At 39.8% G+C, this 24,451-nt stretch overlaps 2 protein-coding genes across 11 annotated transcripts in view; one reads left to right on the top strand and one right to left on the bottom strand.

Annotated features, from left to right (window-relative positions):
• RALGPS1 (Ral GEF with PH domain and SH3 binding motif 1) overlaps window positions 1-24,451 on the bottom strand; it is a 216,473-nt gene that overhangs the window by 77,763 nt on the left and 114,259 nt on the right. The window lies entirely within an intron of this gene.
• ANGPTL2 (angiopoietin like 2) overlaps window positions 8,549-24,451 on the top strand; it is a 28,522-nt gene continuing 12,619 nt past the window's right edge. Inside the window, exons 1-2 of the mRNA XM_053374847.1 lie at window positions 8,549-9,123; window positions 19,727-20,571. Of these exons, the coding sequence (XP_053230822.1) occupies window positions 19,773-20,571 (799 nt within the window). The 5' untranslated portion in view covers window positions 8,549-9,123; window positions 19,727-19,772. The remainder of the gene's footprint in view (window positions 9,124-19,726; window positions 20,572-24,451) is intronic.

Here is a 24,451-nt window from a genome sequence, read left to right on the forward strand (position 1 = left end):
CAGGAGCTTCAAGCTCCTACTGTACTAAGCTCCCCTCCCCACTTGTCTCCAAGGACATGGAGGGCTATTCTTGTAGCAGAAGAAAGAGCACAGATTCCTCACCAGCGTAATTTAAGGATGCTTGGGAAATGTCTGGCTGAGGAGCAGACTTAGAGGGAAGTAGATGGCGAAGAGCTTCAGTCCTAGCAATTGTGTTGTAGGGGCCAGTCCTGTCCAGAAGCCTTTCTGTGCTGTATGTTTTCTTGAATAAAGAGCTAACTTTTCTGCTTGTCTCTGTGTCTTGATTGCTGACCTGCATCTGAACCAGCCCTGAAAACTGGTGATTTTTGCCTCATATTTTACTTGGGGAAAGTCACTGAAACCCCCTATTTCCCCATTAATTATTCCTATATTCAATAATCCACTTTTAATGTTGCCTCCACCTTCAGCTCTAACCATCTGTGGCAGAGAGTCAAAGGATCAGAAAACCAGAGAATCAGAACACTGGCTAATCGGACAATCATTTGACGTATACAAAAGGAACCAGGACCCTTTCAATATGTATTATTAAAGACAGAAAATAAAGCTACTATTGGAGCCATCACAACCAACTGAGCGGGAACACACACACGTTTCACACACACACATTTCTCTTTTTTTGGTAGCACATATACAGTTTGGTCACAATTTTTATATGAGTGCTAAACAAGAGAAAGAAAAAATGAATATAAAAATTAAGCATACAGAGAAAACCAGAAGTATACAGCTCAATGCTGGAGAGACAACTGGAAAAATTATCCTGCAGGGGTGGGGGTGGGGAAATGAGGTAGGAGCAGGCCATCTCCAATACAGTTCTTGGGAAAGCATGCAAAATTCCCTTCAGAAACTATTTTAGTTCAGAAGAGGGACAAATTTTTCTTTTGGCTTTCCATGGATTGACATTTGTTCCAATTCAGCAGTAAATTGTGGGTTTCCCCGGGGAAAGCAACGCGACACCCCCCCAACTTCTCAGAAAGGTGATAATAGATTGACACAAAATACTAGAAAACATGGAACAAACGAATGTGTGGATCGGCCCTTCAATGAACTGAATGGTAGAGTATAAAGCAAACATTAAAACAATTGACTTAAATGACAGGGTCTCTACTTAAAATAAGTTTTCTGGTTAAGACAAATGCATTCCACAATATTTGGGCTTCCCCTGCTAAACAATTGTTCACATGCATTAATACGTGAGCTTGGTTTCTGATGCATGCACTAATCACTTGGTTTCTGCACATACACTAATCTAGATGCTGTAGTCATGTATAGGAAGAGACAGAGTATCTTCTTGGGGATGTCACTGTTTATTATACCTAGTAAGAAGGCCTCTTTTGGGGGGGAAATGTGCACCTAAACATCTATTTTAGTTCTACATAAATAATTTCCCAAATTTCTTTGGCCTGCTTACATAACCACTACATGTGCATGAAAGTCCCCTCTGTCTCTTGGCATCCCCCTCACATTCTGGATCCATTTTTGTACATATTTACAATCTTGCTTGGGGTTAGGTACCACCTATACATATTTTAATTTTTTTTGCATATTTTCCTTTATAGTATAACAAGCCAAGAAGTTCATTGTTGTCTTCCATAGTTTCTCCCACGCCTTCATTTCTATGTTTTAGCCTGTATTGATTTCCCCAATGAGTCACTGATGCCTTTATCATTTCACCTTTCGTCTTTTGTGCATCAAAGTGAATGTTTATACAACCTAGGCATTCATCTTTCCCTCACCCCCACCTTCAGGCTGAACACACAAGACCTTTTCCATATGAAGCCTAAGGAGTTCTGGATCAGTTCTGGCAAATACAATTGGAAAAGCAAGCGCTGAGGTAGGATGTCACATATCCTAATCATTGCAAAAGAAAAATGTCTAGTTCAGTTTACGAACAATGGTTTGACTTTCAAATAATTCACAAAGGAAAGGAGCTTCCCCTGATAGAGCTGTTTTGTGGTTTTCCTCTAAATAGTTCACGAAACAGCTCGTCAGCAGAACATGCTTCAGTCAACACTGTCATCTGCATGCAATACTTTTTTCCTGTTAAAAGTTCACTGCTTCACTCTTTAGAATCAAAACCACTGACATCAATGATTAGGCTATGGGTTGTTCTCATTATATGATTTTAGTTAATAGTGTACCAGGGGATATCCAGTCCTTCCCAATAAGGCACACTTTCCCGCTAAATACATAATGTAATGGTAATTCATGGGAATATGAAAACATATTTCTGTTATATAAGTATGGGAATATAGGCCACTCTAGGTTTCAAGTGCTAGTGGTAAATTCTCACCTAGGCTAAACTTCAAAGAACTGTGGGAGAAATTCTCAAATGCTAATATAGACCTTAGACTATTATTATTATTCCGTGAACTATATTGCGGCACTGAAACCGGAGTTAGAGTGGGTGTAAGGGGATGCCTGTTGGAGGCATTCAAAACATCAAAAGATGTGAAACAAGGCTGCATACTGCCCCCTTTAACTTTTATATAAATTGCATGATGCCATGCTTAACACAGGTATAATCTCCTGCCCCAACAATTAAGAATAAAAAGATATATTGTCTGCTGTCTGCTGATGATGTGGTGCTCCTATCACTCTTCCGTTTGAAAGCTGTCAGCTTTCAGTATATAGAGGGATATGAAGTTAAATCCAAAAGGCAAAGGCCAGGAAGAATAGGTGCATCCTCGGTGACTGCCTAAGGTTAAAAAAAGTTGGCCCCTGACACAGGTGAATGGGAGTGAATTCTAGGTTTGGGGTCATTACGGAGGAGGCTCTCTTGCAAGCCATCACCTCTCCGTTCCAAAGGAGATGGCACTATAAGAAGAGTCTTTTCTGCGGGCTGTAAAAGGAGAGAATGCACTCTTGCAGATATTTGGGGTCCAAGTCATTGTAATTAAACATTGGCTTCTTTCATTTGTTTGGGTGAACTATATCATAGTGTAATCTGCATATCTCATATAAACAGGAAAATGCAAAGTCACATTTGTCAGCTGCTAATTTGTCAGCTGCTGTAAAAATAAAAACCCAATTCCTCTTGGTTTTTTCTCCATGAGAAGCATCTAGTTTGTTCTACTAGCCAACTATCGTTATTAAAGGAGACATAAAACCTTAACTTCAGCTAGTAATAACTGCAGATTCATTACTTTTGAAGTGCAGTAAACAGAACAGTATTGCAAAATTTCTTTTGTGCTTAGAATTCTCCTTCGAAGCAGCAACTTGAACAATAAGGAAATTGAAAGAAACAGACCAAGCAAAATATTGTAACATAGATTCCTGTGATCTATAACATGTGATAATGTTACGCATATAGCACAGCATCTTCTTACAAATGGTTTACAAATTTGTGTTCCTTTTCTGAATGGAAATTTGTATCAGGATGCTGTGAAGAGAACACAATCTCAATCATGCTTATCCACTTGAGAAATTCTACCCTATAGACAATCCCAGTCTCAGATAAATCACATGTTTGATGAATCACTTGTTCCCTAAGCCCAGAGGCAAGTAAATTAAGCTTTGAACCTTTTGGAGTCTAAGCAATAATGGTTCTTGTTCATCAACAGGAAGTGCTGAAAACAATGGTTTGAGAAAGGGAATTAAAGGCTGCATGAAAGCATAGTTGTTATTTTTATTGGCGTTTAGTTTTCCATTTATGAGATATGCTACATCTATTATATAGCTGTCCCAAGAATTTGGTCCTGCTAGTTAAAGCCAGCTGGAACCTTCCAGGCTGCTCTTATATTAATGAAGCTTGCCCTGAACACTGACACTCTGGGGTCAACCATTTGTTAATATTGATTTTGTCAGACTTTAACAATGACATATTTTTCCTTATGGTTGTTGGGGCCACTTTAAAGGAGCAGTCTGGGCTGTTGTTTTGTCTTTAACCAATACTGGATTAATTTTGGATAGATGTTTAATTCAGCAAAACCATCACCGAACAGCTTCAATTAACAAGGGGTCACAGCATGGTCAGGAAAGGTTAACCTGGCGTTTCAATGGTCTGACTGGCATCCAAACAGTTGACATTCAAGGTCCTGCACAAATAAGGCAAGGCTTTCACACAAAGATTCCGTTTGTAGTTATCAACACAAACTGGCCAGCTCAATAAGGTGGCTTCCGGATGTTGTGGACCCTGATTTTCATTAGCATCAGCCAGAATGGCCAGTGGGATGATAACTGTAGCACCAGGTTGGCTACTCCTGCCATACAGTAGCTAGCCATGAGTTCACTGCATTCATATATTACAAACCAGTAGTTTCCTTCTAACAAATGGCTTTAATTTTTTTTAACTTCTTTACTGAACTACAAATGTAATTTGTGAACACTAGAGAAACACGGTAAGTACAGGATGATTCAAAATGAAGTATATAGTTTCCAGATGCTGTAAGACACTAAAAGGCAATGACATGGACCACAACTGCGAACCGTGAGGCAGATGTACTAATAAAGTTTGTGTTCTGCCACTGAGGGAAATGATGCAGGTGATAGTGCATGTGTCATGTGACAAGTCAGGCAAAATGGCTGCGTCTGCAATGGAGAAGGCATTTTGTTTTCTTGAATTGAGCAAAATGGAATCTGTAACTGTTGTGCAGTTTAAATCGCAATTTGGAAAAAAAACCTCCAAGCAGAAAATGTATCTATGATTGGCATAAAATATTTGAAACTATGGGCTGTTTGTGCAAACTTAGAAGTCCTGGACGACTGTGTATATCAGAAGAAGTTGTCAATAGTGTTTGCACCACCATTCAATGAAGCCCGGGAAAATCAACATGTAGGGTGAGTTGCGTTTGGGTAGACGTGGATTACCAGTTCAGTTTGTGCCATGTGACAAAGGGTGCACACATAGAACATCTGTGACTGTTTCTAAAAAAAAAACTTTAAACATTCCCCTGCAGGTAACATAAGATATATTACATTCTTCTTTTTTATAGTGTGTTTAAACTGTATGCCTCATTATGAATCACCCTGTATTTTTTGCAGCAGGGCTGGGAAACCTTCCAGAGCTGCATGATAGTGGTGGGCATGACTCAGTGGGCAGAGTAATAGATGCAATGCAACTTTGTATAATAGGCTACATTACAGGCACAAAGAATTCAGAGCTTTCTATAAACAAGCATCTCCTCGTACCCCGCTCCACCCAGGCAAGCCCCATCACCACAATTCAAGGACACATTCTATCCAGGCAACTGCACCTAAGGGCTGCTGCTCTGTCAGAGCAGAACCAGTGAAGAGTCTGGTCTGGGGATAGTCCTGAAGGCCAGAAAGAGAAGCCCTGAGGGCTGCATTATGCACCGCGGCCTGAGACCACCACACCTGTTTCAGAAGGAATGATTTTTACAGTGGTACCTCTAGATATGAACGGGATCCGTTCCGGAGCCCCATTCGCATCTAGAAGCAATCGTAACTAGTGAGGGCACGTCTGGGCATGCGCACGTCGCTTTTTGCCGCTTCTGCGCATGACGTCATTTTGAGCGTATGAGCATGTGCAAGCAGCAAAACCCGGAAGTAACGCGCTCCCCATAACCCCATGGGATTGCCGCGGAGCGCAACTCCAACATGATCAACTCGAAGCGTATTCAACCCGAGGCATGACTGTGTATATATATATATATATATATATATATATATATATACACACACACACACACACACACAGAGAGAGAATAATAATCATTTGAATGACAAGCCAAAAATTTCAACAAGCTGCAAAAGCAACAAACAATTCATAAAACCACAGGTATAAGGAACCTATGACCCTCCAATTGTTGCCAGTCTACGGCTCCTATCACCCACTTCTTTGCTACCAGTATCAATGACCAAGCTGGCTGGGGCTGAAGGGAACTGGAGTCCAAAAACAACTGAAAGCTACAGGTTTCCGGATCTTCTTTTTAAAAGCAGTCAATGCTGGGGCTTAACAGATTTCATCTGGAAAGGCTACATATAATCTCCACAGGCCCACGTATTGGCTCCATCAGGATTATTTGTGCTTTGTAGCCTAGCCTTCAGATACAAACAAAATGAACCCAAATGCATGAGATTTATGGGGTGGCAGGTTTTGCAATTTCACAAATTGTCAGTGAATTGTAATTTTTCAAAGATGAATAGTGATCAATCAAATGAACCCTGCAAAATCACTTACCATCGGTAGCAAGCAACTACTGAGGTACAGCCAAGTTCTACTAATATGAAATTTCCTCAGATAGTATCATAAACATTGGAAAGGTCACCAATATCCTTTCCTTTTTGGAAAAATGTACACTTCCCTTACCTTGAACTGTTTTTCCACATTGAAATGTCTGACCAGAATACAGCCAGGAGTTCTTCATAGGTACACTTTAAGATTCTCCTTGTTCACAAGCCGAGAGGCACTTAAGAACTATGGAGTTTAAGAATGGGGAAATAACTCCTCTCGAGCCCTCTAGTCACCATCAGCTAGCCTGCTGCTTAATATACCTATAGTGAGAACTCATGCGAATTAAACACATGGGTCAATAATTTTAACTATAACAACAATTACCAACTGATCAAAGATTATCATGGCATCTAAGATTATTCTGTAATTTACATATGACTGAAGCATACATATTAATGCCAAAGATATGGTTTCCATTCTGAGAGAGATTTAGAAGAGTTTCCCCAGAAAGGAAATACAGAAAAGAAAAACATCTCAAACCATCTCCCTATCTCTGCTTTCTAATTGGAAGTTTTGTGCAGGGTTTTATCCAGAGCCCTGCTGGACAATCCCATCAGCCCATCTAGTCTGGTATCCCATACTCACGGGGGTCAAGCCTGATGTTTATGAGGAGCCCACAAATAGGAGCTGAGTGCAACAGCAACTCTTCCCACTTGCAAATTTTAGCAACTGGTATTCAGAGGTATACTGCCTCTGACAGTGGAAGCAAAACATAGCTATTGTGGTCATTAGCCATTGATAGTCTTAACCTCACTTTTATCCTGTTGTTGATTTTTATTGTATAATTGTCATGTTTAGAATGTATTGTATGATGTCTACACATTTTTTTTAAATAAGGTGTCTAGTAAGTGTAAGTATGAAATAAATTAAAGTTGAGTTTGAAAAGAGGGCCAGGTGGGCAAAGGGACCATCATCCAGAGAGGTTGTTGCATGCGATCTGCGGCAAACTGGAAGTCTATAGCCCACAAATTTTCACTGTAATCACAGCAATACAAATCAAAGTATTGCTGCTACAGATGAACACTGATCATCCAGCAAAGTAGGTTTGAACTACCAACCTAAGGATTCAAAAAGCTTGGTACTTTCTTCAGTAAATCTTTCCCGCTTATTCTCAACCAAGTGCCTTTCAAAGACAGACAGATAAGGGAAACATTTTCCAGAACTGTACATTTTTTCAGTATGACAAATGTGCACTTAGAAGCATTGCTAACATAGTTCCATGCCTAAGGTTAATGTCAGTGTGCGAGGTGTGGAAATCAGTTAACAGTTTGAAATTGGTCCCAGAATTTGCATGACAAAGCAGGCAGCCACTAACATGCAATCTGAAGTACATTAAAAGCCAGCTGACTTCACATAGGGTCACAATGAATAGGTAAAGGACCCCTGGACAGTTAAGTCCAGCAAAAGACGACTAAGGGGTATAGCACTCATCTCACTTCAGGCAGAGGAGCCAGTGGTTATCCACAGACAGCTTTCTGGGTCATGTGAGACAGCGTAGCTGGGGGTGGGTTGCACTGGGCACCACTCACTTAGGATGGAATAAGAACCTAAAACACATATAGTCTATCATGCAAGCAATGAAATGATTCTTTCTACGGAAATTGTGTAGCAACTTGTACATAGTTGTAACAGGTAAATCTCATCCCCTGGGCCTGGACCAATAAGCAGGTTCTCTCAGGTTTTGAGACTACTGCTTCCCCTAGGGGCAGGAATAGTTAAAAACAGCCCCCTGGGCAAATTTGAAGGATAATTATGTTGCACTTCCAGGAAAATGAAGGGCATGTGGGTATGCAGGGAGAAACAGAGAGTTGAAAAGTGTGTGAGTGTGTATGTGTGTGTGTGTGAGAGAGAGAGGGGGGGGGGAGAGAGAGACAGAGAGAGAAAGAGAGAGAGAGAATGCATGGGGTGGGATGAGGGAGAAAGCACAGACATCCAGCCCTATTACAATGAAAATAGTGAATGCTTAGCCATTAATCTCATTTCTAGGTATTATAATGCAAGTTCTACACTCAATTATAAAGAATGAGTCACAGTTATTCAGATCACACACACACACATACACAGACACACACACCACCCACTTTTATTTTTAGGTGGGGGGTTAGTTAAAAATCTATTACATAATCCCAGAGAACTACACCCTGCCTTGAACAGAAGCGGCTAAAGCTGTATGAAGCATTCATATCTAAAGCCGTCTGTAGCTTTTCAGCATTGCTCTCTGACAAAGTCCAGGGAGGCAGTCTCCTGCACATTTAGATTTCTCCAAGCTGTGGAGAGCTGTGACATCACCGGGTAAAAGTTTGGCTTCAGCCAGCCCTCTACTGTTTGTGGTTAAGGGGAGGCCCTGAATGTGTCTCTTGCTGGTGGATCCCTTGCCCTTGTGGGAGGGGGAAGCGGAGCTTATCCAACCAGAACTTGTCTGCTTACCGCATGCTTGATTATCTCCCCCCCCCCTCCTCCAGCATGTAAATCCACCACAAAGAAGCTGAAGTTCAAATAGGGCTGTTTTAGCTTCGCTTGAAATGATGGATTGAAAGCTTCAAAACTGAAATGCAAAGAGGCAGAGCTCCTGAAAAGCAAGTCGGTGCTGCAGCCTATTGTCCCTGAGTGTCCATAGCATGGGGACCGACGGCTTTGATTCAGCAAGCAAGTTAAAGGAACAAGAATTTAAACAATAAGGAAGTAACAGGACTGCAATAGCCTTCTTATGTTATCCGTCCAGGCACAGTACCAAATGCATGAAGCTTTTCATGCAACAGAAACTAGATAACCCTCATCGCGAATGAATGCATTTATTTTGCTGCAATCAGTGATGTCACTATTTCTCTGGATGATCTAGTCAGTGAATCTTTTATTGTTATCTTTAAAGCAAGTCTCAAGATTGAAGAGAGAAACCAGAAGGAAACAGGGTAAGAATTTGAGATGTGTCACATTTAACATATATTTATATTTTCAGTGTTAGTTGCAAAGTCATTTCAAAAGTGCTCTTGATTTAGAAGAACAATGCCAGATTTTTGATAAGGCTGATAAATTTGAGTTAGAAATCTTAAAATGTGGTTTTCTTATTAAAATGAATTCATCTAAACATTGAAATGTTACTAGATATGCATAGACTTTAAAAAAAATATCAAAATGAATGTTTGTTAATTTAGTTGATGTGCCAAAGTTCTAAGCATTTCTTAAAGTAAAATCAGCAACAACCAGTCCATCACAATATTGATTGTTTATGTGCAAAATAATTTTTCCTTCCTAAATATAACACAGCAAAATCCTCTACACTTTGTGTCACTTATTTGAAAGGACTATTGTATTACAACCCAGGAAGCTGGTCTTTACTTTCCTTTGACACACTGATCAAAGATACAGAAAGTTCCTCTAAGTAGCAGCTCCTAGAATATCATAGTGTTTGCATGTTTAAGTGAAAACTCATTTTTTAAAATGTCAAAGCTAAGTAGAGCTGGGAATAGTCCTCGCAACAGCTTTTGCAATAGATGCCAAGTGGGAAATCTGAAGCAAGCAAGATATGATCAAACAGTGTTGGAAAGCTCTTATTTTGCAAAGTTCTTAACACATGAAACAGAAAGCAGAAAATGTTAACACATCTTTCAGCATGGATAGGCTTAAAAGAAAATAAAGTGAGGCCACTGTTAAAGGGGAGTAAGAACAAATGTAACATTTGGGTTTAGCTTTCTAACATTTCTAACAAAATGCTGATAACTTCCTGCTTATCTCAAACAAAGGTTGCAGGGGCAGTTATAGGGCCTGCCATCTTTTGTCAGCAATCTCAAAGAGGAAGGATACAAAGTTTGGGATAGGTAATCCTTTAAAGTTTCTGAAGGCATTCGGTACCATTTCAAAACAATGCCCTTGCAGAATTAATCAATGATCCCTGTCTTTTGGGGCATCTATACCACTCCTCAGCAAGTGGGAAATGAGATGGAGGAGCTCTCAACCAAATGAAGGGGGCTGCATTTACCTGCATAGTTTAAATTACCGGTACACAGAAAAACGGGACTGCTTCTGCCACACAGGGGTTCAGTAACAAAGTGTGTGTGTGTCTGTTTGGTGTTACTTATTTTGGATAATTAACTGCCAGACCATGTTTCACATTTGAGGAGTACAATATGCTTGTTATGATAGTTAACATTAAAAAATATCTATCTGTCTGCTCCTTACAATATCCAACACAATGAAGTGGCCTCATATAATTATTTTTCTCCTGTCTTAAGAGGAGTGTTTCCACATACTCTACAGCAAGTTCCATCTAGAACCTTGTCTTGCAAAAATCTTATTTGGCTCTTGAGCCCTTCTGCTTTTATGCACACTGGATTGAGAAATGCATGAGTACCTGGGAGATTAACCCCTGTTGAATTTTTTTACAAGAACCCATTCTACATGGAATTAGGGTGACAACAAAGGCTGTGTCAGAATGGGAGAGAAAATGATTTTAAAAAGTCATTAAAAGTACCTCACATAATTTTTCATTCCTTAAATATCTAATTTGAGCTCCAGCAGAACAAAACAATACTCAGCACTTATTGACAGGGTACTTATATTCATCTGTGCTGGGAGTGTCTGCATGTAGTAAGATTATGGGATGAGGTACTTAAGGAGGTCAACACCACAACTAGGCAAACAGTTGCTAAAAAAACTTAGTCAGCTATTTTCACTGTTTGAGCCTGGGGGAGCACTGTATTTAAGAATTTTATTAGATTCATGTTACTTGCTGCTAGATTTGTGATAACAAAACTGTGGTAGAACAATACAACTCTATTCATATATCTCTGGTACAGTATTTTTTGGCAAATTGCCATTGTGGATGGAGAAACTTACTAATGAAATCCAAGTCATCAAGGGAGAGCAAACCAGGTGCCTTTTTTTCCTTTCTTTTTTTTTGCAAGAAAGCAGCAATTCTATTTTTCATACTAATAAGACCGGCAGTACAAGGAACTAGTCCAATATAGCAATGTGGAATACAATCACTCAAATGTCTAGGGATTTATAATATGTTAATACTGTCTTAAGTCCCTCTCTTTGACGAATATGATATGAGTGATTATCTTCTATATTATTATTAGAAGAAGAATCCAATTTAAACTTCAGCTATATATGAAGCAACTGTAAAGAAAAGAGCTCTTGTGATCATGTACAGAGTGACCTTTCCTCTCTACCAGCTATGTGCACCTGCTAGCACATTTCTATCATTAAGAAGCAGAGCTCTATGCCAAAGTGGATGATTTGAAGACTGGCCCCTGTAGCCCTTTGTTTAGAAGCAAAGCACTCTATAGTTTGGGTGCAAACTGCTTTATAGCTCACAGGCTCCAAATATTTTACATAAGCATCTACTACTGAGTCATCTATGGTTCCAAACTTTCACCAGGATAGCAAACATTCAGAAAGCTCCCTGAATTTGCACCATTCATATTGCTAACTGATCAAAGTCTACCGACAGAAACAAAATACTTCAGTGGTCTTCTGGTGGTGGCCCCTAACCCAACATCTAGGAACTCTCACTATAACAAAATGTCAAGGTCTATGTTGCTTAGGGGAAGTGGGAAAGATGGAGAATGTGAAATTGTATGACACAGTATCTACAATAAGATGGGAAACTAGTTAGAGTATCTATAATTAGAATACTTTTGTCACAATTACAAATTCTACAAAATTCAGATTAGATATCAAACCAGTTTTTTCTACATTCTAGCTATGACAGAATGTATAATAACGCAAAATAAGTGGCATCTTTATATAATTACATATATACTAGCACCTAGCAGTTGGGTGTCCAGCATAATTTAACTGACTGCTGTCACTGTGATTTTTTTTAAAGGACATTTGCACAGAAAACACCCATTACAGCTTTGCATTCTACATTATTCCCAGAAAAAGGGAATAATACCCCAATGAACTGCCTACTGCAATCTGGTATGTTCATAAATGGTCAGAGACTCAGGTTTATTTTTTCAGGGAAAAATACCACATGGCTAAACACTAGGTCTTTCATGAATTCTCATTCATTTGGGTATGAAGGTTTGCTGCTTATGAAAACTGGGCCAAAACATTTTGATACACTACTCAGCCTGTGAACTTTTATGGAGAAAAACCCTCCAAAAACTGGTACCCAGTTGCCCAACCAATTTATGACATACATATATTGAAAGGGGAAAGACCATGAACTTTCATATTCACTTGGGAATTAACTTAGGTTTCCATCTATCCTTAAATGTGATTGTGATCACATTTATTTAACCATGATCTGCTTTTGTTGATGTTAGGAGTGAAGTGGGAATTGCTGGGCAGATTGATTATCTTTGCTTTGAGCTTGTTATATCTGTGAAAAATATGTTTTCCTGACTTACTAAGGCTGATTTAATTTTGACAAACTTTCTAAAACTTTGTAGAATTATCTTCTTACCTGAGTATTAATTGTTCAGGCATTAAAGGTATGCATTCTGAACTCTTGTTAGGTATTTTCTGTATGTTTTCAATGTGCACCATGGGAAATAGAACCTCAAAGTGGCTGCATCTAAACCAGCAATGGACTCTGATTCAGTACAGCATGGGGCCTTCCAGAGACATTGCACCCCTCTCTTAGTACAGCAATAATAGTAGCTATACACTGAAATACGCCTCTAAGACATAAAAGCCTGCCTTGGTGCCGGGGTATAGCTGAGTTGTTAGTCAAGCCAGAGTGTCAGCGAAATACAAAGTAGATCAACAACCTCCAAAGAGCAGAAGTAAAACTGCTGAAATTTCAGTGGTATTTCAAGATAGTGCAGGTAAACAGGAAAGATGGAGCAAGAAACTCAGTGATGATATAATCCACACATTCCAGTAAGTGCCTATGACACACAAATATCTTCCACACAGAAACATACTATGGCAGTCCTGCTTGCTAGGTCAACAATTGATGTTTCTGAAAACTATAGTTAAATTGCAGAGAAACAGTGAGTTAAAGACAACAGGTGTGTGCTAGCTAGGGAGACAGCAAGCAGGCAAATTAGCAGTGGCCCGAGAGAAGTGGTGCAGAATCAAGGCTGGCATTGGTGGGCACCTGGTGAATGCCCACACCCCAGCATAGGGTCTACTGATTAGAATCACCTAGACCTGTTCCATCTCTTTGTTACTGCAACCTGCTTCCGCACCTGCCTCTTGCTCTGGCTCAGCAAGCAATACAACAGTTATGAGCAGTAGCTGTCACTGTCTGCTTTCTTATTGGCTTTGTCTAGCAAGCAGTTATGGGATGGCACTGATGAAGCAGATGAGAAGCACCAACAGGCAACAATAGTAGTGAGGGGGTACACTTATTGAGAGAGGAGAACATATTGAAGGTGTCTTGCCCAATCCTCCTTTCCCCGCCTACAAAACAAACACCACCACCCCAAAAAACCCCTAGCTGAGGTCACATTTAATGGACCAGAATGCTTAGTGGGTTTGTTTTTTTAGCTTCTCTCCAAAGCGCAATGTAACTTCCCATAAAACACTGCATTGTGCCACCTGCATACTCTGCACTGATAAATTCCTATTGTACAGCTCTTTACATTTTAGCATAGCAAAACAAACAAAATATCTTTAAGATAAATAGATTTAATGTTTAGGCACAGAAAATACCTTTATGATATTTTATGGCTGTGGGGATTTCCATTTGTCTTAGTAAGAAATTTTAATATAACCCTAGTAAATACATATGCTAGTAAAGACAAAGTATAACCTGTTTCTTTTACTATGGGATCTGAAGTAGATTAGTCTCTTGCAGTGTTGACTTTAGCATTCCAAACATCAGCTCTGTCACTTAAAAAGAATTCTGCAAAGACTCATAGAAGAATCTTTGTTTAAATTACAAAATGTTCTCCCTCAAACATATAATTCATAGTAATTTGTAGTCCTTAAAACTGCATAAATAAGATTACCCACAATTCTTTTTTCCTATTTTGAAAACTCTACCGTTGTGAAGATAACAAAGGTAAGAGCTCTCATGAAATGTCTCATGAAATACCAAGCCACCACTTGCAGGCTACGACTTTGTGACTATATAAATAGTCACAGGATATAGAACAGGATATTAGGACTGAGCCACATATTATCCAAACAATATTTTCAGTGTGAAAAGTGGGTTTTCAGGTGAAATATGTTTCCTGAAAGAATGCCTAACCTTATCCCTTTTATATCTATTTGTTAGTGAAACTTTTTTGGTCCAAGTGTGACACTGTCATGTATCCAATCAGATTTGGCTATGTGACAATGTTAACTAAGGGCAACTGAAGCTAATTCAGAAGGAACAGAAACATTGCTCTCAATCCCAATTAGCTTTGTTTGGCCTCTGAAGTAGTATTGCCTAGCCAAATGTGATTGGCTATGTGACAGCATCATTATTACAAGGATGCTGGGCAACTGAAATAAAAAATTGTGTTGAAACTGCATCAGGTCTGGTCTTCAAAAAGGTTCCCAACAGAGCTACCACCTGAAAGCCAAATACAAAGGGATGGGAGTAAGTGCAGGCTGCTGTACATGTGATGTGCATTATCTATCTATAATATACATGCACACACAGATTTGTAAGCTGAGGTGGTACTTTCTCTCTGATCTCCCCATGAAAAAATATCTAAAACAAAAAGGGTATCCGAAAAATTGCATAAAAGGCAGAGTGCTTTTCAATGGGTGGGGGGAGGTTCCTAGGAGGTGTCTCTTGTGTCAGAAATAACATACTATTCCAACATCATATTATCTCAAGCATTTTAGTCTTAATTGTATAATCAACACACAAAATTACTGGGGATGAAGAATATTTTTGAGGGGTATGTCAGTGCAAGCTTTGTGACACCATTAAAGATTCTAGGACATTGTCCTCAAATCGTATAATATAGCCCCTTGGGATAGCAAAATGTCTGGGGTCCAATCGATCTGAGCTCTTGCTAAATGTTATCATATAGTTATTATCAGCGCTATTTTTTTAGAAAAAGGTGCCAGAACTCAGCATGAATGCTTCCTTGGTTCTCTTATAAAGGCAATGGTGCCCACCTGAGAGGTGCTGGAACTGAGTTCTGGTGAGTTCTGGCTGAAAAAAGCTCTGTTTTTTATTCTCTCTAGCATTTAGAAATAAAGTACTCTCCTCTCCTGGCTGGTGGACCCTTAACTTGCACTGAGCTACAAATATAATATAAATGAGGTCCTGGCATAGGAAGGAAAACTTTATCTAGCATCACAATGATAATTTGATAGAACTTGAAGAAATTTTATTTGCAACTTTAACAAAAGTAGCAAAACATGCTATAACTTAAAAGCTGAAAGTATATGTAAAAAAGCCTTACAGTGCAACATGATAATTCCCACAGTGAGTCTTGGTTTTCTCACTTGTAACTTGAAGTGCCAAGGAAAATATCTAGTTTTGTTTTTCCTTGTCAGGAACAGGGGAGAAAAGTAATATATTTTCTTTGGAAGCTTGTTTCCCCTCTACTTATTAGATAAGAACATTTTCAGTTGTGCCCCTCGAGACACAATTAGTTGAACAAATGCTTTAAGAGTAAACACAGCAAGGTCCATTACTGCCTCACTCTTCTTACCCCTTTGCCAGCCATTTGAATAGCCAAGACCAGATGGTTAGAAGAAATCCCAGCCCTACTTGTGTTAATGGAAGCTCAGGCACTGATTTCAGCATACTCAAAATTCCACACTAAAACACAACAGCAAAAGAACTTCTCCAAACCAGTAAACCAAGTTCAAAGGCATGGGTTTTTTTTCTTTTGGATTCAGAGCATGAAATGTGCTTTTAAAAAAATGTGTGAAGGAAAGGTGAAAGGTAGAACTGTTAAAGAGAGCCAGTAGGGTTGAGTGGCTATGGAGCTGAAATCTGATCTGGCTAAAGTTCCACCTCAGCTATAAACTCACTATGTGGTCTTGGACAAGTCACTTTCAGCTTCAGTTTCCCATCTTTAAATACAAATAGCAACAACCATTCTTACTGTCAGGCTCCTGTCCCAAAGTACAGTGATAACAACTCTTACTTGTAAACAAAGAAGAAATCTTTATTCAGGCTAATAGCAGTACAGGCTCAGCAGCAAGCACAAAGGCCAGAAGTCAAGATTCCAAAGTTCATAAGCAAGGTTCACAATAGAACAAAACCTATGAATATGTCCCAACAGTTGACATGCCCCTCCCACAAAGCTTTTAAAGATGAAGCAGGGTGAGCTCACTCAGAAGACTTGTTCGTCCTATAGTTCTGCAACACGCACAAAGTGTGCTGTTTGGCTGGGTGCATCTGATCTCACGTTCAAAGGCACCATCTAGTTCTTGGCGACAAGATTGTGTCCTGCACCTCTGCCTCTAGCTTGGCTGCCACCTCCTTCTGTTCAGATCCTTCTTCTTGCTGGCCAAAGTCCTCCCCTCCTCCCTGATGAGAAACTTTTCAGGAGGAGCAGAGGGGAGAGCTGGCAGCTCTGCTTCTCCCTCTCTCACATCTAGAGTCACAAGGGGAGGACATCTCTTCTTCATTCCTGGATGCCAGTCTTCCAGTCCCCCATTTGCTCCTTCTTCCTCCTCCACGCCATATCATGTCAGAGCCAAGGGGCCCATGGCACTAACATCAGCAAAGCTGGCACAGCAAAGGGACATAAACACTGTCATATAAAATGCTACATAAATTACCAGTGGTTGAAATAGCAACAGTTGCTGCTGTAGTGCATCTAAGTAAAATCATTGCTAATATTATGACTTATCTTCATGCAAATGATCTTTATCTGGGCACTTTTGTTGTTGTTGGAGGAGGAGCTTTTGTTGCAGCAAAACTAGAACATAAAGGCATTATGGCCTTTATGCTAGCCTACTCTTAAAATGGAGAAACACTGTAAAAATACAACATGAAGGAATTTCAACAGAAAAACTGAGATTCTAGTCATGTTGAATAAGGGTTTGAAAGGAGAAAGAGGGAAAAGAAAGACCTGAAAGCTATACATTGAAGCAAGTCCTCACTCCCACCCCCGAGCCTGCTTTTTAACAACTACTATGCTGAAGACATTTTCAAGAATAGTTCAACTGTGTAAAGTAAGAGGGCTGGAAGCCTGCCAGGGTCACCAAGTGTGACCCACTGTGCAAATGCAAGTTAAAGCTGTCTGAGGGAGTTTTAATTTATGCTTCAAATTTCTTCAAGAATTTGACTGGCATTGCTTTAAAGACTACACAGAGTTTATAACAGTTCCTTCTTCCTTTCACAAAAGAATTTTGTCATACAGTTCTATCATGCATTATGTTAACACTAGAAATCCTTTCTTGATGTCGTCATAGTCTGAGCTCAAGTACTTACTAAAGTGCTGTCTAATTTGGATTGGCTTTTGGTTTGGGAATTAGTTAGGCATTACAAAATCTTCACATCTATTAAGTAGATATTTTGAGTATTCTGTTTTATTGTATTTCCTTTTTTAAAACTGCTGTTACCTTGCTGTAGGCTTTCCGAAAGGTCTGAATAGAAATTTAATTGTATAATCAATCTGAGAGGTTTTCTTGGGAACCCAGAAACATTTTGGGGTGCTACTTCTAGATATTCCCGCCAAAGGACTCTGCAATACACATCAAGAGAAAATAGAACCAATGCTCACTATAATTTCCCCCTCAAATCATTTTTATTAAATGCTCACTATTTTAAAGACTTTCTTTAGGACTGAACTTTGCAGAACATTAGAATTGAACCTAGCTCGGGAGCTACACCATGGTTACACAGCTCATGGTTTGCTTTGAGCAAGACAAACCATGGGCCCATTTTTACAGCTAACACTAAACAAACTTGTTGTGTAGCTTGTTATAGAATGGCAGCAGGAGGTCCATGGGAGGAACAAAGCAACCACCATTTTATCACTGGCCACCAGTACACTTACTCATTTGCTGTAAGCCATAGTAAATGAAAATGAAGCAATGAGTAAAACTGAGCATTCAGTAACTGAAGGCACCAGGCACTACATCTGTCACAATATATTCTTCTTGAGGCAGAGCACCGGATTGTACTCCTCCACCCAACCTAATTAAGATTTATAGTAAACAAGGCTGGTCAAGTTATTTTGGCACTTGAGGCAGAAAACCCCACACATGCCTCTCCCTGGCAATAAAAACACAGCAATTAAATATTTGTTGCCATTTAATAACATCCAAAATCAATCATGTGAGGTGGCTGCCTCACTCAGTCTAATGACTATCTTTCTTGCAGAAGAGCAGAATATGGAGACATCTTCAAAATGCCTCCTCTTATTTCAAATCATCTATCAAATCAGACTGAGGGCTCTCCCTGAAGAAGCCCAAGCACTGGAGCAACTTTTTTTCCAACTTTTCCTGGCCCTCCTGGGTTTACTCAGTCTTTGATAGGACAAGAGGGCATTGTATGAAGCTAATCTATCCCAATTTACTAGTAAAACAACAACCAGTGAGCTCTCACCTACCACTTCTTCCACTCATCTCAGCCTGCTATTCCCACGAACATTAAACAGAGTTGTGCAGGGCGCTCTTTCTATCTCTGCTTCTAACAGTTGTAAACAGCCATTCAGTCTGCATTGGTAGGCAAACTAAGGGCCGGGGGCTGGATCCGGCCCAATCGCCTTCTAAATCCGACCTGTGGATGGGCCAGGAATCAGCGTGCTTTTACATGAGTAGAATGTGTCATTTTATTTAAAATGCATCTCTGGGTTATTTGTGGGGCATAGGAATTCATTCATTATTATTTAAAAAATTAGCCCAGCCCCCCCCCCAAAGTCTGAGGGACAGTGGACCGGCCCCCTGCTGAAAAAGTTTGCTGACCCCAGCAAACTACATATCAGAGAGAGCAAGGGAGGGAGAGATGGAGAGATGTAAGCAATCATCAGAACAAAGCCCAGGGTGTTACTATTTACTTCAAAAGAATCTGTAATCTACTAACATGCTGTCTGTATATACATATTTATTTATTTCCCCCATCACGAGGGAGACACCTAGTCACTACAGATAATGAGGCTTATGACAACCTTGTCCATTCTCTTTTTAGAAGGCCAATAGAACAACTTTTTGGGGTGTGTGTTTTTTTCTTGCTTAAGATTGCCAGGACAGTAACACACGACTTGTATTACTGACCATTGGCTATTTTCAGGCAGTTGTGATGATATGTGAAAAAGCCAAATCTGTGCTGACTTTCCAGATACTGTCATTAGATGCAAAACATCTTCTCAAGGCAACACACCTACAAATCAAGATTAGCAAAGGCCAAAATACAGCCAGGAATAGTGAGCCATCTCAATTTTGCCTGTTTATCAACTTTGGGAGAATGATGAAGAGCAACTTGGAAAATTGCTTCATCCAAAGACCACCTTCTGGTTAAATTTGCCTAACTGCTAACTTGATTTTGAACAACAGTTTCATACTTTTAAATAAAGACGTATTTCTAAGGATCAGTTACCATTTTTAAAACACATTTACTGCCTTGTAGAACAGTACTGCTTTTTTGTTTGCTGTGATTTATTACTGGGTATTTAATATTGTGTATGTACTTCATATTTAAAACAGATCACAAAGCGCTTTTCATACAAGCCAATTCAAAAATAAAGGGACCATGAAGGCAGCAGTTTGCTTATTGCTAATGGCTATTGTGGGAGTGCGTGCTAGCAAGACCCAAGATTTCGAAGGCAGCGATGAGGGAGAGGAGCAAGAATTCATTTACACAAACAGGTATAAGCGCTCCAGCGACACACAAGACAAGTGCACTTATACCTTCATTGTACCTCAGCAGAAAGTGACGGGTGCGATTTGTGTTAATTCAAAGGAACCCGAAGTACTTGAAAACAGGGTAAATAAGCAAGAACTAGAGCTACTGAACAATGAGCTGTTAAAGCAAAAGAGGCAAATAGAAACCCTCCAGCAGCTGGTGGAGGTAGATGGAGGAATTGTTAATGAGGTGAAGCTTTTACGAAAAGAGAGCCGCAACATGAACTCGCGGGTCACCCAGTTGTACATGCAGCTGCTGCATGAGATCATCCGAAAACGGGACAATGCTTTAGAACTTTCCCAACTGGAAAATAAGATACTGAATCAGACTGCTGACATGTTGCAGCTTGCAAATAAATACAAAGACCTGGAGCACAAGTACCAACATTTGGTATCCATTGCTAATAACCAGTCTATAATAATTGCACAGCTAGAAGAGTACTGCCAAAGAACACCCTCCATTAAACCAATCCCACAACCTCCACAGCCACCAAATCGAGTCTACCAGCCTCCCACTTACAATCGTATCATTAACCAAATATCCACCAATGAGATCCAGAGTGACCAGAATTTAAAGATTCTACCACCGACTCTCCCAACCATGTCTTCAGTTACCAGTATCCCAACTTCCACTGACAAACCATCAGGTAAGTGGAGTACTCAATATACCTAAATATCACTAATGCCTAAACAGCTTTATAAAACAAAGTCTCAATCTCATTATTGTGGATAAGTTGTAATGATGACACCTCAGAGCTTAAAAGAGTGAGATAAACACCCAGCTGCAATAACAAGATGGGGACCTATGAGAATTATCAGGCAGGGCAGGGTTGAGCTCTTTGGAAAAAAATCCATAGTGCAACAGTGCAAGACAACTAAGCCCTGGAGCTAGAGGTGTAGTTTTTGCTCACTATCTTCAGATCAGACTGATTTCTTAAAAGCATGGAGCATCAGTGGCGTAGCGTAGGGGTGCAGGGGGGGCCGGCCGCACCGGGCGCAACATCTGGGGGGGGCGCTCGCACTCGAGTGCTAAAATCCATGGGTTAGGGGGCGCAAATTACTTGCCTTGCCCCGGGTGCTGACAACCCACGCTACGCCACTGTGGAGCATTCTGGACTGCCCTTAATCCTCCCTCCAGAATACCAGAAGCTGTGAGGGGCAGGTCAGGCCAATTTCATCCAACTCCACCTTGTTCCCTGTCACATCCAACTGACATCCTTAACGTTTCAGTAGCCTCATTTTGCTGCATAGGCATGGGATCACTGAGGTCAGTATCAAAGGCATGAAGTGAGCAAATGATAGTGCTATGAAACCGCTTTATACATTTTAAATTCTTGCTTTAAAATAATAGGATTTGACATGTCAATACTTTGTGATAAAGATGGGATTAGCTTATTTTCTAAAGATGCTTTGCATGTTGCCACACCTACAATGCAGAAAATTTTGGTATTTCATTCATTCATTCAATTCATTCATTCATTCATTCATATGAGCCTTTATAAACCATTAACTCATAGAAAATATAATAGTGGTGTACAATAAAATCTTTACACAAAATAATATGATACATAACAAATGACCAACACGGAATCAAATTAATTATTTAAAAACACTTGGCAAAAGAAAAACACTTTTATGCAAGGGATGAAATATTAAAATTGTAGGCACCTGTCTTGGCCCAGTTCACATGTTATGGTAAACAATAATGATTTACCAATAATGTGCCTTTCTGAGTTGTTTTCCTCCCACTAAAGTTCAAGGGTAATAAACCATTATCCACAGCTTAGTGGTTATGTCCAAACCAGGGGTTGCAGCTTGCTTTGCTTTGATAATGTGTAGTTCTTGCCAGGCTGGAGAGATGTAGGGTGTGTATGGGTAGCCACCTCTAACTATTGTGTGGGTTCAATGTAACCCACTTGTTGGCTCTGATCCTACTCACAACTGGTACGTAGCCCATGGATAGCTGCATATGAGGAAATGCAGCCCTTGGGCTCAAAAATTGTCCCCATCCCTGCTATAGCGATTCTGAGTACAAGGTTGCATCTCCTTGTCATCATGGGTCTGCCAAGGGTCCTATGCTCCATAATTTTTATATGCAATGGTAAGTTAATTAGTTCTTCAAGTTGATGCAGAATGATCCAATCAAAATCACTGGAACAAGTTACTCATGATTTGAAAATTAAGTCCCATTTATTTAAATTCAACTAGATTAGCATGGATCCAATCCAGTGTTGTATGAGTTTACCTTTTTCATCTTGTAAGAGTATGTGTTTATACAGACTAGGGGTGGGAAGCCTGTGGTTCTCCAGATGTTGCTGGACTACAACTCTCACCAATCCCAGATGTTGGCCATGCTGACTGAGAGTGGTGAAAGTTGGGAGTTAAACAATATCTGGAGGGCCTCATGTTCCCCACCCCTTGTACACACACACACACACACACACACAGCCAAATAAAACAGTCTGACAGGTGGGAGGATATAGCAAGGGCAGGAAAAAATAATCAACTCATTTGTGAAATATTGGGTTAGGATGATTTGGAGAGTTTATTAAGCCTCGTAAACATTCCAGGGTCCTTTAATGTACAGCATAAAATAACCAAATAAAAAGGTTTATTAAAAAGGAGTCATAACTTTTATTTTTTTAATGCATCGACCATTTCAGAGGTTACTTAAAAAAAGTAAAACAACCAAAAAGACTATTCATGGCTCTTTTGGCCCAAAGAAACCAGGCTGTAAGCAGGCATGTTTAAATAGACATGGTTGTGTTTTCTGCTAGTATTGTTTTTACTAAGGGAATGGTTAGTGGTAAAAGGTGACCTCACTCCAAATAGCAATGTTATTATTGTTATTATCAGTTTTTCCATTATGAACTCCTTGATTTCAAATGGATTATAACTTGGCCAGAAACCTTTGCTCCAGGCTATGACATGACATCAAATAGAGCAACCTGGCAGCAATTAAAGAATTAAAATAAAAAAACAGGTAAAACACTGTTTCTAATACCAGTAGCAAGAAGAAAAATTCCCTGTTATTGATACTTGAGTCCATTGTTAAAAGTCATGCTACAAGCAGGGGGGGAAAGCAAAAAAAAAAAAAAAAAAAAGTACTTAAGCATTACATTGTTCAGCCACAGGTTTCTGGATGACTGCATCTTTGGGTATTGTGTTACTCAGAAGAGGAGCGCAAAATTTCATCAGAGAATCGTTTGCCATATACTGTACACAGTCTGAAAGCACTAATAAACAAGAGGCAATAGTTTGGCTTTATCATGGCCCATAAGAGGAACCTAAGTGGAAGCATGAGGGGAAGAATAAAGTTAGGCAGCAAGATCTCATAAACAAATGTTTAAAAAGACACGCAAAGCTATAGCCACATCAAATAAATGATATATGCATAGATGGGACTACATAGAGTTTTGAAATTGCATGAGAGGCATAGGCATTTACTTGCACAAATCTCTGCTGAGAAGTGATGTGGTCCCATTAGTTCATGTTACTTCTTCCATCCAGCTGAAGCAGTAGCTCTGCTCGGCGTGAGGGATTTTAAGATATTTGGACTAGATAGGAACATCCTATTGTCTAGTCTATGCATATTGACTTGAAAGTATGCTTCCGAGTGCTTAATGAGGATTACTTCTTAGAATGTGTGTAAAGACTGTAGTCTTAGGGACTATTCACATGAATGTTAGCACATGGGAACAAAAGAAAAGAATCAAGCTGTGCTGAATTCCAGTTTCATCAGACTGTCATTGGTATGACACCAGGTAGGTTTTTAGCAGATGAGAGCATATTCATACTGAAGGCCAATCAAGACTGAATGCAGAAGCATGCAGAAACAAAGCCAACACTACTTTAACTTGCCCTAAGCTTTTCCCCATTGCCACCATGGCATATTGTCAGATTCATACGTAACATTAAACTATGATTTAGTGATACTCACATTCTTCCCCATTAATCTGTTCTCTTCTAGTACAGCCAAAAAGAGATACAACCTGTTGCTTCCATTTCCAACTAAGCATAGCTGAATGTTATGGCTGTGCCCAAACAAACAATAATTTGTGTTAACTATGGTTTTGTGTGAGGGTATTAACCTTTGACCCTCTAGTTGTTACCAGACTACAAATCTGATCATCCCTGGTCAATGGCAATGCTGGCTGGAGCTGATGGGAGATTGAGTCCAACAACATCGGGAGGGCCAAATGTTGGCCACCCTGGTTGAAGAACAAGCCGATGTCAAAACACAGTTAACTATGCTAGCTTGTTTCCCTGAACCATAGTAAATATTGGCACAGTTTCTAATTTGGATGGAAGTACATAACTACTGGAAGTTGAAAATGGAAGCAAAACCTTCCAATCTCATGGCCATGTCAGAGGAAAAGAGGTGGGTATATAAGCCCTATCTTGTTCAGACTCATTCTGTACTGCTAAACTATAGTTTAGCATAGTGTTCAAATTCAGTAACTTAGTAGTTGCTTAAAAGGGGGGCTTCTGACAGAGTTTAGTATGATGTGTATTTTCAGATCATAA

This window comes from Podarcis raffonei, chromosome Z, assembly GCF_027172205.1.
Source record: "Podarcis raffonei isolate rPodRaf1 chromosome Z, rPodRaf1.pri, whole genome shotgun sequence".
Lineage (NCBI taxonomy): Eukaryota > Metazoa > Chordata > Lepidosauria > Squamata > Lacertidae > Podarcis > Podarcis raffonei.